This window comes from Pristis pectinata, chromosome 20, assembly GCF_009764475.1.
Source record: "Pristis pectinata isolate sPriPec2 chromosome 20, sPriPec2.1.pri, whole genome shotgun sequence".
Taxonomy (NCBI): Eukaryota; Metazoa; Chordata; class Chondrichthyes; order Rhinopristiformes; family Pristidae; genus Pristis; species Pristis pectinata.
In genome coordinates this window covers 36,699,925-36,717,818 of record NC_067424.1, presented here as the reverse complement: position 1 = coordinate 36,717,818, position 17,894 = coordinate 36,699,925, and the positions used below count along the sequence as shown (strand labels likewise).

At 39.9% G+C, this 17,894-nt stretch overlaps 1 protein-coding gene across 1 annotated transcript in view; it reads right to left on the bottom strand.

The window, feature by feature from the left end:
- kdm5ba (lysine (K)-specific demethylase 5Ba) overlaps positions 1 to 17,894 on the bottom strand; it is a 117,902-nt gene that overhangs the window by 84,564 nt on the left and 15,444 nt on the right. The window contains exons 6-7 of the mRNA XM_052035038.1: positions 10,731 to 10,827; positions 9,466 to 9,575 (exon numbers count right to left, since the gene is read on the bottom strand). Of these exons, the coding sequence (XP_051890998.1) occupies positions 9,466 to 9,575; positions 10,731 to 10,827 (207 nt within the window). The remainder of the gene's footprint in view (positions 1 to 9,465; positions 9,576 to 10,730; positions 10,828 to 17,894) is intronic.

The following is a 17,894-nucleotide window of genomic DNA, read 5'->3' as shown; positions in this document are numbered from 1 at the left end:
TGGAATGCATTGACAGTGGTGGGTGGGTGGGCGGGTGGGGCAGTGTTGAGGGTGAAGGCAAGGCAACTGGTACCTTTTCTACTGTGTAATGAGCCAGTTTTACTTAATGCATAATTGTGAAAAATATTTATTTAATGGAGATTGAAAAGTAGGAACAGATTCTAGTTCTAGTGATCTTCCACATGAAACAGATTTTGTCCAGTTAACTGGGAAAAATTTATAAAACAAGAGAGGTTCAAAACTGAATTTAAGTAGAGTGCCAGTATACAGTAGCATGCAAAAGTTTGGGCACCCCAGTCAAAATTTCTGTTACTGTGAATAGCTGAGTAAAATGACTTGATTTCCAAAAGCATAAAGTCAAAGATGACATTTCTTTAATATTTTAAAATTACTTTATTTCCATCTTTTACAGTTTCAAAATAACAAAAAAGGAAAAGGGCCCAAAGCAAAAGTTTGAGCAACCTGCATGGTCAGTACATAGTAACACCCCGTTTGGCAAGTATCACAGCTTGTAAATGCTTTCTGTAGCCAGCTAAGAGTCTTTCAATTCATGTTTAGGGGATTTCTGCCCATTCTTCCTTGCAAAAGGCTTCTAGTTCTGTGAGATTCTTGGGCCATCTTGATGCATTGCTCTTTTGAGGTCTATCCATAGATTTTTGATGATGTTTAGGTCAGGGACTGTGAGGGCCATGGCAAAACCTTCAGCTTGTGTCTCGAAGTAGTCCACTGTGGATTTTGAAGTGTGTTTAGGATCGCTATCCTGTTGTAGAAGCCATCCTCTTCATCTTGCTTTTTTTTAAAAAAACAGACAGTGTGATGTTTGGTTCCAGAATTTGCAGGTATTTAATTCAATTCATTCTTCCCTCTACTAGTGAAATGTTTCCCATGCCACTGGCTGTAACAAGCCCAAAGCATGATCGATCCACCCCTATGCTTAAGTTGGAGAGGCATTCTTTTCAAGAAATTCTGCACCTTTTTTCTCCAAACATGCCTTTGCAGCCAAAAAGTTCTATTTTAATTTCATCAGTCCACAGGACTTGTTTCCAAAATGCATCAGGCTTGTTTAGATGTTCCTTTGCAAATTTCTGATGCTGAATTTTGTGGTGAGGACGCAGGAAAGGTTTTCTTCTGATGACTCTTCCATGAAGGTTATATTTGTGCAGGTGTTGCTGCACAGTAGAACAGTGCACCACCACTCCAGAGTCTGCTCAATTTCCTGAAGGTCTGTTGCAGTCAAACAGGGGTTTTGATTTGCCTTTCTAGCAATCCTACGAGCAGTTCTCTCGGAAAGCTTTCTTGGTCTTCCAGACCTCAACTTGACCTCCACCATTCCTGTTAACTGCCATTTCTTAATTACATTACGAACTGAGGAAACGGCTGCCTGAAAATGCTTTGCTATCTTATAGCCTTCTCCTGCTTTGTGGGAATCATTTATTTTAATTTTCCGGAGTGCTAGGCAGCTGCTTAGAGGCACCCATGGCTGCTGATTGTTGGGACAAGGTTTGAGGAGTCAGGGTATTTATAAACCTTTGAAATTTGTATCACCTGGCCTTTCCTAACAATGACCGAACAAGCCATACCCTAACAAGCGAGTGAAGGTCTGAGACCTTAGTAAAAGTTGTCTGAGAGCTCACATCTCTTGGGGTGCCCAAACTTTTGCATGGTGCTCCTTTCCTTTTTTCACTAAAATTGTACAAAGCAAAAATAACACACTAATCTTGCTTAAAATGTTGAAAAGAATAATTCATCTTTAACTTTATGACTTTTGGAAGTCAGTTCATCTTCTACTCACTTAACTATTCATAGTAACAGAAATTTTGACCAGGGGTGCCCAAACCTTTGCATGCCACTGTATGCTCAAGGGCCGGAAGTGCCAACAACATCAAATAGGAGGCCATGGACAATTAGAGGCAACAGACAGCATAAAACTAAATACAAAATAAATCAGTGCATGAAAAGTCAAAACAAAAGCAGATCTTTGTGTCTAAGGAAGAGGCAAATTACGATGTGATGAAATGTTTTTTTTTTAAAAGGGGAAGATTGTAAGAAGCTTGAAAGATGTTGAAACCAGCTGTGAGATTTTTTTTAAAGGATATCAGGTAGTCAGGAGCAGTGTAGTCCCCCTGAAAACGAACAAGTGATATTGCAATTGAAAACAAGAAATGGCAGGGACACAGAATGATTACAGCCATTCCTCCATTTACAAAAGTGACACATTCCCAGAAAACATTAAGTGAAACTTCAAGAATCCAAAGCTGGATGAAATCAGTCCATGTTGAAAAATAGGTACGCAAAGAGTCAATTGCATTTGTGTTAACATTTATGAATCAGATGTTCTTAAATCAAGGAAAACCTGTATTAACTTTAAAGAGAATAGTATTCCAAAGAAACTTTATTAAATAGGGGAAAGAGACTCAACCAAAATTAATATTAACATGTCATCAGAAAGTGATAGTAAAATGTGCCTAATTGCCAGGACCTACATCTGGGTAGACAAGAATACCAAAGATAACTTGATTATAATTTTGCCATCTCTACTCAGAACTATTCCTCAAGGATTACAAAACTGTTTACGTGGTGTTACAGTTTAATAAAGGGGAGGGGAAAAGTAGGTAATAAACCCATTAGCTAATATCTGTTGGAAATGTCACTGTGCTCACCCCATCCCATCCCTGATGTTATCTTTAAATCATTATAACACTTCCTGCCATTTCCTAACTTTCCAGTAGACACTATAACCCAGAATACTTGGTTCACAGTCCCAATTGCCTTGCACCCATATTTCAATTATAAATACCATGTACCTGCAATTCATTTAACCTGTTCCTTCAACTCCGCATGCATGTTTATTAGGATCACATTCTAATCTGCCCTTCTGCTGCAATGCTTTACTCATCTCTTTAAGTACTTCATATTTCAGTTTTCCCTTTACCAGCATTACCCAAAGCATAACCTTCATTGTTGACTATTCTCTTCCCTTCTGTTTCTTTTTAAAGAATTTCTATTCTTTACCTCTCACTGTGAACTTATATTTTTCTAACTGTCCTATTTATCCTTTCTAGTGGAACCTTGCTCCTAGCCCAATTCCATCTTGTGCCAGTACTGCCACCCCTCTTTTCCATAAAACTTCAGGCAAGTGTTTTTTCCTTCATCTGCTTATCCTATACATACTTGCACATGGCTTGGGTAATAATCCAGTCCGTACAATCCTCAATATCCAGAACTGCAGTTTGGAGTAAACATGGAGTTTAGTAAGGCATTTGACAATGTCCCACATGGACAGCTGGTCCAAAACACAAGCCCATGGAATCCAAGACTAATCAACAAATAGGATGATGGTGGAGGGTTTTCTTTGTAATTGGAAGCCTGTGACCAGGGGTTAAATACATACATTGGGACCATTACCCTTTCTCATAACATCCAAGTCATTAATGTATGATGTAGGAGGTATGATACCCAAGAATGCAGATGACAAAAATTTGTGTTGTGATATGGAATATAGTCTCAGGCTATAGAGAGATTGATCAAAAAACTGCTGGACCAACTCAGGGGGTTAGGCAGCATCTGTGGAAGTTAGGGACTGCCGATGTTTCAGATTGAAACCCTGCATCAGGGTAGTCCTCTTTCCTTCCAATCCTCCAGACCCCTGCTTTGTCCCCTTTCCCACACCCACCTCCTCCATTTCTATCCCCTCCTCTCCTGGTTACATCTGCCTTTCACGTCTCCCCTAATGGTTCCCTTTATCACCTTGCAGGGTTGGGGAATCAAGAACTAGACGGCACAGGTTTAAAGCGAGATGGGAGAGATTTAATAGGAACTTAAGGGGCAACTTTTTCCACCCAGAGGGTAGTCAGTACATGGAATATGCTGCCAGAGGAAGTGGTTGAGGCAGGTACATTAACATTTAAAAAGCACTTGGACAGGTACATGGATAGGAGCGGTTTAGAGGGATATGGGCCAAACACTGGCAAAAGGAACTAGCTTAGATGGGAATCTTGGCTGGCATGAACCAGTTGGGTCAAAGGGCTCATTACCATGCCATATGACTCCATGACTCCTTATTTATCAGATTCCAGTACCAGTGGCCTTTGTGTACCTGCTCATCACCCTCCAGTAGCCATCTCCACACCTTCATCCTCCCCACCCCCTCCTGGCTCCATCTTTCTTTTTTGTCTGCCTTCACCCATCATGCATCCCAACTCCACCCCTCTCCCTCCCCTACCTGGCTTGATCTGTCCATCCTCCAATACCCAGGTGGTCCACCGATCACCTTGTATTAGGGGCAATATATAGACATGAAGTCAATATTCATTGAGAAAGGAAACAGAATGGGTAGAGTGTTATTTAAACAGTGAAATACTGGGAAATGATGTAGAGATATGTGGATATTCTTGTACATCACTGAAAGCAAATAGGCAGGTGCAGCAAGCAGTTGAGGCACCAAATGGTATATTGGCATTCACTGCAAGAGGTTTTAAGTGCAAGGATTAAGATTTTTAACTACAATTAACAGGGCCATGCCAGTTGAGGAAACCATGTGAACTATTGTCTATCTTTGATCACCTCACCCAAAGACAAATTCATCAAAAGGGTTCACCCGACTGATTAAATGGATGGCATGATTATTGTACAAGGAGACACTAGGTTGACTAGATCTGTATATACCAGAGTTCAGAAGAACGAGACACGATCTCATTGAACTATACACATTTCTGACAGGGTGCAACAGGCTGGGTGAGGGGTCAGTCTCAGCATTTTGGGCATGGTTTTTGTTTAGAAGAACTGGGATAAGGAGAAATTTCTTCACTCAGATGGTAAACCTGTGGCATTATCTACTACAGAAGAGGCCAAGTTGATGAATATATTTAAGAAACATCTAGACAGAACACCTTAAGGGGGCATGGGGAGAGTCTAAGAACATGCTGTTGAAGCAGAGGCTCAGCATGAATGGCAGAGCAGGGTCAAAGAGCCAAAAGGCTTCATTCTGCTCTAATTTTTGTACATTTCTATGGACTTGTTTAGTCAAGTAGCCCATTTCTGTTCCCTTTGTTCTAAGTAATCCTGTGACCTCAATACCTCCCAATCTCTTGCCATTTAGCAAATGCTCCTCTTTTCTGTTATGTGCAAAATGGATGACTTCACATTTTCCCCACATTATTCCACTGCCTTGTTCTCACCCACTTAGTTTATCTATAATTGCCATGAAGCCTCCTGACATCCTCCACCTTCACAATCCCACCTAGTTTATCAGCACACTTGAAAATGTGACATTTGGCCCACTCAGCCAAATAATTGATATAGATTGTGAATAGCTAGGCTCAGGCACCAATCTCTGGTTTCCCACTAGTCACAATAAGACAACACGAGGACCTATTTATTCCCACTCTTTGCTTTCTGTCCAGTGACCAATTCCCTATGCCTTATTAGTATACACCTCCCAATTCTAGTGCTCTCATCTTGTTGACAAGCTCCCAAATGGAATCTCAATGAATTTCTTCCAGAAATCCACATTCACCAGTTCCACACTTCAATCACATTGCAAGGAGTTCCAACTGGTTAATTAAAACTTTATATTCCATGTAACAAGAATATCATGTGGAATGATGCAAGGTCATCCATGCTGACTCTAATTAATCCTAACTATCTTTTCAAAGTGTTTCATTATTACATTCTTCACTATGGATTCCAGCATTTTTCCAACCACTGACTTTAGCCTAACAGGTTGGTAGCTCCGTCTCTTTTCTCAAATATTTATATTTGCTACCTGCCTATCCACAGGAACAATTCCAAAATCTACTAAATCCTGGAAGATGACATCCTAAGCATCCACCATCTCAAAAGCCACTTCCTTCAAAACTTAACCAGCTTTCAAGCACACCAGCTTCTCTAGTAATACATTTTGACAGACAGTTAATTCCACCAGTTCCTCATTCTCACTAAATCTTTTATTCTCAAAGCACATCTGGCAGGGGTTTTGTTTAGTCTTCCATGAGATACATTTTTTATATTCCTCTAATTTCCTGCTTTCACATTATACATTCTTTGTCAGCAAAGATTCTGCATTTGCCCTTGCTGGTCTTTTCCCATGCCTTCAAACTCTGTCCATTTTTAGGTTTTCTGCCAATATACTCTCATATTCTCTCTTGCCTTTATCAATTTCTTGGTCCTCCCTTGCGGAGTTCCAAAATGCACCAAACCCTCAAAGTTGCCAGCAAATAAGCTGCTTTGGCTTATTTAATACTAGCTTTTAATTTCTCAGTGACAAATGAATCAATTTTCCTTGTGTTTTACATCTTGAAAGGAATATATTTTGCAACTTATGCATTAATTGCAAACTATTGCCTGTCCTGTCATAACTTCAATGAGTTCTCAATTAACCGCAGCCAACTTTCCTCTCACACCTTCATAGTTTCATTTGTTTAAAGACCCTAGTTTATCATAGAATCACATCATTTTCAAGATCAATGTAAAATTCCATCATATTATGATCGCTCTTTCCCAAAGGCCCCGCGATAACAAGATTGATAAGATTTGCCATTTTCTGCCTCTCCTGCATTTAACGGTTCACTACATTTTCCACCACCTCCAGCAAGACTGCACCACCAGATACATCTTTCCCTCCCATACCTTCTGGCACTCTGAAGAGACCATTCCCTAGTCTGCTCATACACCTCTATTAGTCATTACCCCATCACAGCAGTAAATCACTTACTTCCAGTCTAGTGTACTAGAATCAGTGCTGATGATGTGGTCTCCTTGGCACTGGAGCTGACTGAAGACTGAGTGATGGCTTTGCAGAGCACCCATATTAAGCCTGCATTAGCAAATCTGAGCATCCATTTAACTGTCATTTTAATTCTTCACCCAGCTCACTTTGAATTTTCTGTTTGTGCCCTCCTGACACTCAACACAAGTTTACGAAACAGCACCTATTCTTCCATCTGGGCACTTTGCAGCCTTCCAGACTATTGAATTCAACAATCTGAAGTAACTCATCCTCTGTTTGTATCAGAACCAGTCAGTTCTGCTGTGGGTTATCCATCTGTAACACTAACTCAGATTTTCTCTTCACTGATGCTACCAAATCTGCTTCCTACAGTTCCCACCAACATTTCACAGTTTTTACATGACCTTTTGTTTGCTTTGTTTCTAATTACCCTCAATCTATCAACTAAATGGCTTCTTCAACAGATCACTATAGCAATCTTTGCCTCACTTTACCAGAGATAATCCCTTTTCCCACTGCCTCCAACTTAAAACAAGTTAGTTTTCTTTCCCAGTTCCAACAAAGGGTCTTTTGACCTGAAACTTTAAATTCCTGCCTAACCTGCTAAATGTTGTCAGCATTTTGTTTTTATACCAGCTTATCAAACAACCTCCATTCAATGAACAAAACGAGATCCAGAACAGAGCACACTCCTCAATGTTGATCCAGAGAAACATCTCAAGCATTGCACGAATTTGTCTTCCTCTTTATTACAGTAATTTTGATTTGTCTAGCTTGTGTAGGGCAAGGCCTTTCCCATGAATCACCTGTTACATGCTTTTTCTGATTTATGCCATGCTCAATATTACAATTATTTAGTATGCTTATAAATATCTCCTGCTTTTTGCTATTTGTTTGACTCAAATTAATTCTAGTTATATAGCACAATTTGTCAAGCAAAGATCATTTCTCACTACTGCATTAATCTCTTCCCCGATTAACAGCGTGACACCAACAGTTTTCTGTCCTTCCTAAATGTTGATTACCCCGGAGTACTTAGGCCCCAGCTTCAATCACTTTGTAGTGATGTTTTGGTACTAACAATTAGATCACACCTGTTTACTTTTATTTGTGCCATTAGTTATGAATGTTACAAACATTCATACAGTTCCTTTAATTTTATCATTTTAACATTTTTACTGTACTCTCACCCACTTTGGTGCCTACACTGAAATTGCTACCTTTATTTCACTTACTACTTCTCAATGTATTTTCTTACAATATAGGTGGCTTTTCAGCCCATGGAGTCTATGCCAGCTGTCAAGGCAATCCTATCAATCCCATTCCATCAGTTCCCTGTAACCTATACTCTCTCACATGCCCATCAAATCCTCTAAATCTCTCATCCTACACCAAGGGTAATTTCAGTAGCCAATTAACCTACTAACCAGCATCAGCTTCAGGAAGAGAAGATGGAGCACTTAAGGAAACTCATGCAATCACAGGGAGAAGTGTGCAAACTTCATATAGACAGTACCAGGTGTCAGGATAGAACCCAATTAACTATAGTTGTGTGGTAGTCATACCATCTGCTGCACCACTGTTGACCTAACATCCCCTCTATATTTTGTTTCTGTCCTTTCAAAATTTTCTTTGAGGTTCCTCCTGTCAAACCTGTCTAAACCCTTCCCAACAGCACCAGCAACCTCAACCCCTGCAAAGATATTGGTCCTATCCCTACTGAGGTGCAAGCCATCCAAGTTGTACAGGTCCCACCTACCCCAGAAAGCAAAAGCCATCACTCCGAACCACCTCTCCAGCTACAATTGTTCTGTTTATCCTCCCATTTCCGTACTTATTAACACCTGGCACTGGGAGTAATCCTGAGACTACTACCCACAAGGTCCCATTTTGTAACTGCTTTCCTGGCTCCCTAAATGCCACCTGTAGGACACTATTGCCTTTTTTCTATACATGCTGTTGGTAACAGCACGGATGATTTCTGGCTGCTTACACTGCCCTTTCAGGATGTTTTATAGCCCTTAAGTAGCATCTTGATCCTGGCATGAGGGAGGCAACACCTCATCCTGCAGTCATGTCTATGGACTAAGGCCTGTCTGAGCCATCCACTTAGCTACTAATTCCCTGAACACTTGCTGTCTTGCTCTTCTTCCTTCCCTCTTGTGCAGTTGAGGCACTTGCACCACAGGTTTCTGACTGACTGCACGCCTGAGGAACCAATCCCCCAACAGTATCCAAAAATGGAAAATCATTTAGGGAGTAATGATAGCCATAGCATCAATGTTTGCATCAGTGTCATTTTTTTTTTCCATTACAAACGATGGGCTGCACATTCGAATAGCTTTAAAAGCTATCACTACCTGACCCGCTATTGTAAGACTGTTGAACAGTCCCCTAGTACAATAAGACAGACTCTTAACCTCAATATGGCCTTGCACCTTATTGTCTGCTTGCACTGCACATTCTCTGTAACTGTAACACCATTCTGCATTCTGTTACTGCTTTCCCTTGTACTACCTCAATGCACTTATGTAATGAAATGATCTGTATGGATGGCATGCAAAACAGTTTTTCCACTGTACCTCAATACATGTGATAATAAACCAATTTACCTTTGTGCTAAGCAACATACAGAATACATCAGGAAAGTAAACTATCAATATTACAACTATTCTTTTCTTCCTCTCCTTCCACACTCCAAACAATCCCCCGATGAAAACTTATCCAAAAATACTTACAATATTAGAGGCAATGGTAGTTCTGCTGTTTCGCAGTGTCCTTGTTCGCTCTAGATCATTAGTACGATTTTCGCTTCCTTCCTTCTTCACTCCAGTCATATTGTACTTCTCTGCATTTTAGAAAAAGAATAACATTCAGTTCTGAAAAGACTGAGCACAAAGCCATAGCAACATACACTATCCAGGAAAAACAAAAATTACTGCAAAAAGGTCTTTACTTGCAGTAAAAGTATGCCATAGTTTAAATTTTGGAAATGTCAAAGTCACAAGCACAAAATACTGATCAAGGGCTAGAAAGAAAGCATGCCACAACAGAATAACTCAACCGTAGACACAAAGTAAATACAATTCCTGCAAAAAATCTTGCACTATCAATGTTTCTCACCACCAAAGCAAAACACCACCTCCAGCAAGCCACTGATTTTCTGTTCCTAGAACATCAGAAATGGGAGGCGAAAGCCATTTGCCCCTTCAAGCCTCTCTGCCATTCATTAAGTTCACAGCAGATCTACCTCCGCACCATTTCCATGTCCCTCAATTCCTTAATGTTCAGAAATGTATCCATCTCTCATTTGAATGAATACAATGATGAGCCTCAGATTAAAAAGGTTGTAAGTAAATGCAACATTTTATGTTTGTTGCAATAAAACTTAAAAATGTTTGTGATTCCAACTCCATTTTAAACACTTGGTCATTGATTGAACAGGTGGCTTGAAAACAAAATAGAAGTCCATTTGCATACTAGGAAAATGAATTGCAAATCAAACTGCTAAATGATGGCAGCTTTTTAAAAAAAAAGTACAAGTTACTTGAAATTGGGACTAGTTTTACATAGCAACTACAAACTGAAGTAGAATTCAAGTGATTTTCAATGAACAATTAGCTAGAGAGAAAACTGTTCCTGTTGATTGTTCCATCAGGCACCTAAAGAGTAAACAGGCAAAAGTCGCACAAAGTGTATTTGGACATGTTCCCATCAGGCCCTTGTTTGTTGCTTGCAATCATTTGTTTAATACAAATTAATAATTTAATGCAACATCAAATGATGGCTGTACCCAACTATGTGCTTCTTTTGTTTAAGAAAACTTTACCTCCCAACTCTATACATGGAAAAATGCCATACTAGCTACCTGGCTTGTTTAAAAAAGTGCAATTTTTCTGTCTCTGATGCAAAATAGAAATAAAAGCCTGAACAGTTCTTATAAATGTATTCCTTACATGAACAGTCCCTGAAATGTGTTTAGGAGGAACATTAGACATCATACCACTTTCGCACTTCATTGATCCACTCCTTGTTTTTGGTCGCAAGTCATGAGCGTGAACCTCAGTGACATCACTGGGCTCTGTCTTTACATCTCCCACCTGTAAATTAAAATTGAACACAGTAATTCAGATCTCCTACTCTGTCTCAATGAAAATCTTTATTAGGATGGACAATGGAAATGCCATAAATTAGCAATATGATGAATTTGGAACTTTTTAAATTCAGCAGCTACAAAATAAGCTTATACATTTTGATATGCAAACCACAACAGATATTTGAATAGATTAAATGATCTGGAAACTGGTGAGACAAATTGACAAGATATTAATGGATATGGGCAAACCTATGACAAGTATTTGCTCATCACTGTCCAAAGCAATAATTCTTATCGTTGTGCAACACCATAAACAATAGGCAGCTGCACTTTAAGGGGCAAGACTGCATCTGGAGTTGAATACATAGTTCAGACTCACTGTCTAAGGATATGCTAATGGAGGGAGTGCATTGAAGGTTCACCAAAATAGGTCCCAGGATGGTTTGTCAAATGAGAGATTAAGCAGACAAGACCTAAACTACAGCTCAGAAGACAGGTTACCTCAAGATTCTTGTAGGGCTTGAGGATAGATGTGGAGCTGATGTTTTCCTTGGAGAGTCTAGAATTGGGGTCACATTCTCAGGCTGGGGGGGGGGGGGGTGGTCAGGCCTTCAGGACTGAAGAAATTTCTTCACTCCAAAAGGTAGTGAATCTCTGGAATTCTCCACCCCAGAGAGCTGTGAATGCTCAGTTCTATTCAAGATGGATCAATAGATTTTAGGTTACTATGAGAATCAAGGACTGTGTTTGTGAAGGTAAATGAACCCAAGGCAACAGTTCAGCCATGGTAGGGTGAATGGCCAGATTGACCCACAGAATTCCTCCAGCAGTTTGGTTTTTGCTGAATAGTCTACGCCTGCTTCTCTTAATGTTCAGTCATTGGCTATCAGACAGAATAAGCATTTAGAAGAGTCCTACAGGTGGCTGGTTAGAAAGCAAGGATTTAAGCCACATGTGCAGTCAAGGAAGGTGTGAGGCTTTGAACACGTCATTCTATAACAGACAGTTAACATTTTACAGCCATTTGGAAGGTGCAAGTGCAGTTAAGAATGGTGGAGAGGGAATGTCTTAACTAGTAAAGTTATTTGCAGTGAAACAAATGCCAATTAGAGTTCAGTATAACACAGGGTTTTGATATTATGAGAAAGGCACAGTCCACTTATTAACTGGACTGAATGACCAAGCTCAATTTAAAATGGTTGCTAAAGCTGACATTTGCAAATGATTGAATCAGAACAGTTCCTTTTTTAAAAAAAGAGCATAAAATATAGACTAATTATCTAAAAGGCCAGAGCTACATGCAAGTGTGTGGTGAATGCAAGAATAGTAATAGGACACATCAACTACCCTGAAGTACATTGTGATCAAACAGAAATAGGTTTCGGAATGCATCCATGACTTCTCCTGTATCAGTAGCGTGCTTTTTGCAAAATAGACCCATTGCACACCAACTAAAGAGGCTTGGGTTTTATAGCTGATTAGATTGCAACAAAGGGTTTCAAAAAAAAAGCACACAGATAACCAAGGGAGATAAATTGGCAAAGGGAAGAGAAGTTACAATGGATTTTCCTTATACATCAACTTTAACATTAGTATTTTGCAACAATTTACAAGATAGCCAAATAAAAACAGCAATTAGGGCAGATTGCAAAAGAAGTTTCAAGTAATGCTTCAGATGGAACACAGGAACAACCTAGCAGCACGAATACTGAATTCTCAAACTTCCAGCAACTGCTCCCCTTCTGTCCCTTTTCCCCTATTTTCCTCTCTCCTGATACAACTGGCCCACATCACACCATCTTCCCCCCCCCACCCTCTCCATCTGCCCATCAACCACACACTCCTCCCACCAGTTCCACTCCCCACCTCACTCTATTCCATGCTCCATTGTCCTCTATCACCCCCTCACCTGGATCCACCCCTTCCCTCCACCTCTTTATTCCATCTCCCCCTTTCTTTCCAGTCCAGATGAAGGGTTCAATCCGAAACATCAACTGTCCATTTCCCTCCATAGGTACTACCAGACCCACCAAGTTCCTCCAGTGCTTTGTGTTGCACATGGACAGAGGTACAGAGATTTTAAGAGTAGGTTCCTAAGCTTAGGCCCTAAGCAAATTAAAGCAATGCTGAACAGTTTAAACTTAGATGCCCAAGAGATCAGAATTAGAGGCAATATGGGATATCTTGGAGAATGGTAGGATAGAAGGATATGACAGATAGGGAGGGGGTAGTCCAAAAAAAAGATATGAAGGCAAGAATAAAGGATATTAGCTAACAGAGGGAATAAAAACCAAAGAGTCAATACAAGGAGAAAAGACATTTTTACATTCAGAGAAGTAAAAAGGATGGTTAAAACAGCAACGACAAAAGTGGCATGAATGAAGGGTGCAGAGTTGCACTTTATTCTGCACAGAAGGGACCACAAAGTACAGAAACAAACAAGAAAAAAGCTGCCTGACATAGAAAGTACACATTTCAGGAATATTGTAATCATTTGAGGAAAGAAATTGTCCTTCATTTTCCAAAATGTATTCAGATACATAAAGTGACTGCAAGATAGCAAGTGTAGCATTACTACTCAAAAAAATGGGAGGATAATACAAGAAAATAGGAGGTAGTCTCTCAGGTTGCTGCTGTGAGGAATAAAGACCAGCATAGACCATTTGGGCCAAATTAGTTCACCTTACATAGATTATACACAAAAAGCAAAATGAAAGGATGCAAAAGGGAATACAAAAGTAAGGAAGTTTTGCTATTAGTGAGACCATATTAGGAATATTACAGTTTTGGCCTCCTTATTCAAGGATATACTTGCCTCAGATGTACAGGGAAGGCTCAGCAGCTTTATTCCTGGTATGAAAAAATCTCTCATGCCTGTGTTCATTGGCATTTAGAAGAATGAGAGAAGAGTGAAGCATAAAACTGTGTGGACTGATAGGACAGATACACTGTTTGCTGTTGTCAGCACATCCCCATTTCTAACCTCATGACGAGGGAAGGTCATTGATTAAGCAACTGAAGATGGCTGGGCCTATGACACTGCCCCAAGGAACTCATGCAAGTGGTGTCTTAGCACTAGACTGATTGACCAACAACTGCAAACACCTTCCTTTGTACAAGGTATGATCCAACCAAAGCATTTTCCCTTGAATGCCCATTGACCAGTTTTACCAGGATACCTGAAGTCAGAATCTGAATGGTTACAGCATAGAACAACATTCTGCTCCTTACAAATGAACTGGCTCTCCAGCAAACAACTTTTGCTTCTGCTGCTCCATGGGGGCTCATGGATGCCCAGTTTGGATTGTAGTGCCATACAACAATGAAAGATGCCCAAGTCTGTTTAACCCCTCTTGCTGGTTTACTCAATACTTTTCACAGCTGCAACATAGCAGGTTTGTTCTTCAGGATTTGGCCAGCTTCAGTGATAATGCTACCAAGTCATTTTAGGTAATGGGCATCAAAGTCCTCTGCTCAGACTACATTTGAGGCCCTGGCTATACCATTTCCACCCTTTTCTTTTGAGAAGGACATTGTACAGTCAAATGGGCAGGCAGTAAATTTTGAAGTCAAAATATAGTGTTTAGATCAATTACAGGTGATCTGTTCATTTCTTTGAATGCTTGCAAGTCACTATATTGCTGCCTGTTACCTGTACCAGCCCTGTAAATCAGAATTCTCCTCAAAGGAGATTCGTGATCCAGATAGACTTTTACTGCAATACAGTAGTTTTGTAGTCTTTGCAGCCTTTTGTTTTATTAAAAATTCCAGATTATTAACAGAACTTGAAAATTCCACAGGTGCCAAGGTAGAATTTGAACTTTTCTCTCAATGGTTTGTCCAGGCCATTGGGCTACTAGTCTAGCAATGTTAACTTTAGACCACTGACATTCCTTCCAACAGCAACCATTAATTGAAGGTTGTTTGGGAATGAGCACTGATCATGTTCTGATAACTAAAAATCAAAAAAAAATTGCAGATCCCAGTAACAAAGTTTAAAACAAAAAGAAGTGCTAGAAAGAGAAGTGTCTGGAAAGAGAAACAGTTAACATTTCAGGCCCAAGATTCTTCTTCAGAACTGGGAAAGAGCAAAACTAGTTTAGGTAGCATAGAAGGTGGAAGAGTGGCTTGTCTGGAACAAAGGGATGGCTAAACTGCATGACCCATCTACCCACCCTTTGTTCTACTTATCCCTTCCCCCAGCTTCTCAACTAAAAACTATGCATTTCCCTTTCCTGCTTGACCAATTGAACATTTCCAGTATTTTCTTCATTTCATTTCATGTTTCAATAACCTCATATGGAAAAATAATTCTCATACAAGTTCATCGATTTACCTTTGTATCTGTGCACAGAACTACCACATATGAATTATGTATTCATGGGATAATGCCACTGAATGCAATGTCTGACCCACATCCTGAGAAATTAATTCATTTCCAGACCCAACCATCTTTCACCTCTCCCCTTAACTTAAGAGCACTCATGCCAATATCAACTGAATCCAAAACAACTTACATCAAGGCATTATTGGGCCTCCAAAATAGCAACCATCTCATCCCCATCACTTTGATATCAATGTTCCAGGTTCTGGTTCAAGGAACACTATAACTCCTCAACAGTTCCAGCAAGTACTGCTTTGACTCCAAAAATGTCCAATGCATTGTGGGTCACACCAAATTCCCATGGCCTCCATCGCTACCCAGTATTACAATGGGTCCTTACCTAAAGGTTTGCAAGCCTAACATGTTACTCTGCATGTTATTTATAGCAGCATCCTCCAATATCTAGACTTTTCAGGGCTGTGACAGATATTTCAGACCTCAGGGGAATTCAACGTGAAAGGGCTCCAACAGGAAAGTGAAAGACTAGCCGTGATCATTTGAAAGGCAAAGCAAGTTTGAGGCCATACACCTACTCTGGTTCCTCCTACTTATACATAGGGTAAAATTAGAAGAGGTACAGAATTTCATAGGTTAAGATGTGTTTAGGTAGACAAGATTTGGTTTATAAAACATAGTTTGAATATAGTATTTGCAGAATAGGTAGGTTTTTCTTTAAGGTAACTGGTAGAAATGTAACTGGAGATGTTATTGGACTCAAGCTGGATAAACAGTGACACATTTTTAGATACCTGTCGTTGCAAACCAATTTTGCTTACAATGGAACTGATTGTAATCTTCACATGTACCAAATTAGGGAACACAGCAAAACAAAAATGTAGGAAATTGCAGGGCCAGCAGTTTTTGGGGAGTGGTCAGATGGGTGACAAATTTGACTTTGAAAATTTGGGGGGGGGGGGGGGGGGGGGGGGTGGGGTAAGGAAGGAGAAAACAAAAATCAGTGAAAGAAAATGTTCTAAATATTATTAACTGAGCCAAAAACAAATTTTTATAAAGTGCAGAAATTAAGGACAATCAAAAAGGTGCTTATGTAAAACTATTTACTAGATATTATAGAAAGGTTAGTCATAATTAGTAATACATTGCAGGTCCAGACATCCAATTTGAAAGGATGCCAATAGCTATGGAAAGGTGGCATCACTGGAACTAGTTGTTTTTATTGGAAAGGTTTGAAAACAAACCTTGTTCACAACAGAAGTTTTCAAAATAGGTTAAGGGGACAAATATAATTGATTTCACTGGTTGTCAAATTTCTTAAGGCCAAGTATTCATGAAAGAAATAAAAGGTTACATTATAAAGAAAGATGTGGTAAAATGGAATACTTCATTATACTCAGTTTGGCTTCCTCTCTTAATAGCTTCCTAAAAAGGTAGAGATGAAAGTTACAGGGATAATTCCCAATTTAAAAAGAAACACAGACACTGAAAACAATCAATCAGAGCTGCTGACAACAGTGCAGACAGTACAACCCAACAAAAGGTCTATGAGTTGTATTAATTACTGGTAGATTCATTCAATTTGACAGATTAGACAGGATCAGGAGTTGCACATTTAAACTACACAAAAAACAATTCATTTCCCAGAGTAGTGTTGCCAAATGATGCAGCAAATGACTATGCCATGTCTGCAAGGGAATTCTACTTGTTCCTGGTGGGGTCAGGAATCACATTATATGCAAGTACACAGTCAATTGTGATCTCTGCACCAGTTTTTTTATTAAAAAAATCACCAAGTCTAGGAGGTACTTTTCCAGAGATTTTACCCCATTCCTCACCACCCCCACTAGTCCTGTTCCGGGGGAAAAAAAAATCCAGCAAAAATAGCCCACTGCAGACACCAGGAAAAAATTTAAACCATACTTTTCCCAAACTCCCTCAACTTCAAAAATTTCTCTTCATAGTCTACTTATAGCCCTTGCATCTTAAAAATAAGAGACAAGGTAAAGGAGAATCCCAAAAGGTTATACAAGTATACAGAGCACAAAAGGGTACATAGGGATAAAATAGGTTTCTTCAAGGATTAATGCAATCATCTGTGTGCGGAGCCATAGGAAATAGGCAAGGTCTTAAATGAAGAGTTCCCATCTATATTTACCCTGGAGGTGGTCATGGATCCTAGAGCACTCAGGGAAGACATCAGTGATATCTTCACAATATCCACATTACAAGAGAGGTGCTGGCAGTCTTAAAGCAGATAAAAAGTACATTACCAGGGCATGAGAAAATGTATTCTAGGACATGATATGAAGAAATTGCTGGGGACCTGGCTGAGATACTTGTATCACCATTAGCCACAGGTACAGTACCAGAAGACTGGAGGGTGGCTAACATTGTGCATTTATTTAAGAGGGACTGCAAGGACAACTACAGGCTGGTGAGCCTAACAGAGGTGATTAAGTTATTGGAGGAGATTCTGAGAGACAGGATCCATCTGCATTTGGAAAGGCAAGGACTGATAAGGGATGGTCAGCGTGGCTTTGTGTGGGAAATCAGGTCTCAAATTTGAGCGAGTTTTTGTTTTGAAGAGGTGACCAAGAGGATTGATGAGGACAGGGTGGTAGACGTTATATATATGGACTTGAAGGCCTCTGACAAGGTCCCACATGGTAGACCGGTCTGGAAATTTAGATCATATGGGATCCAGGGTGAGCTGGCCAATTGGGTACAAG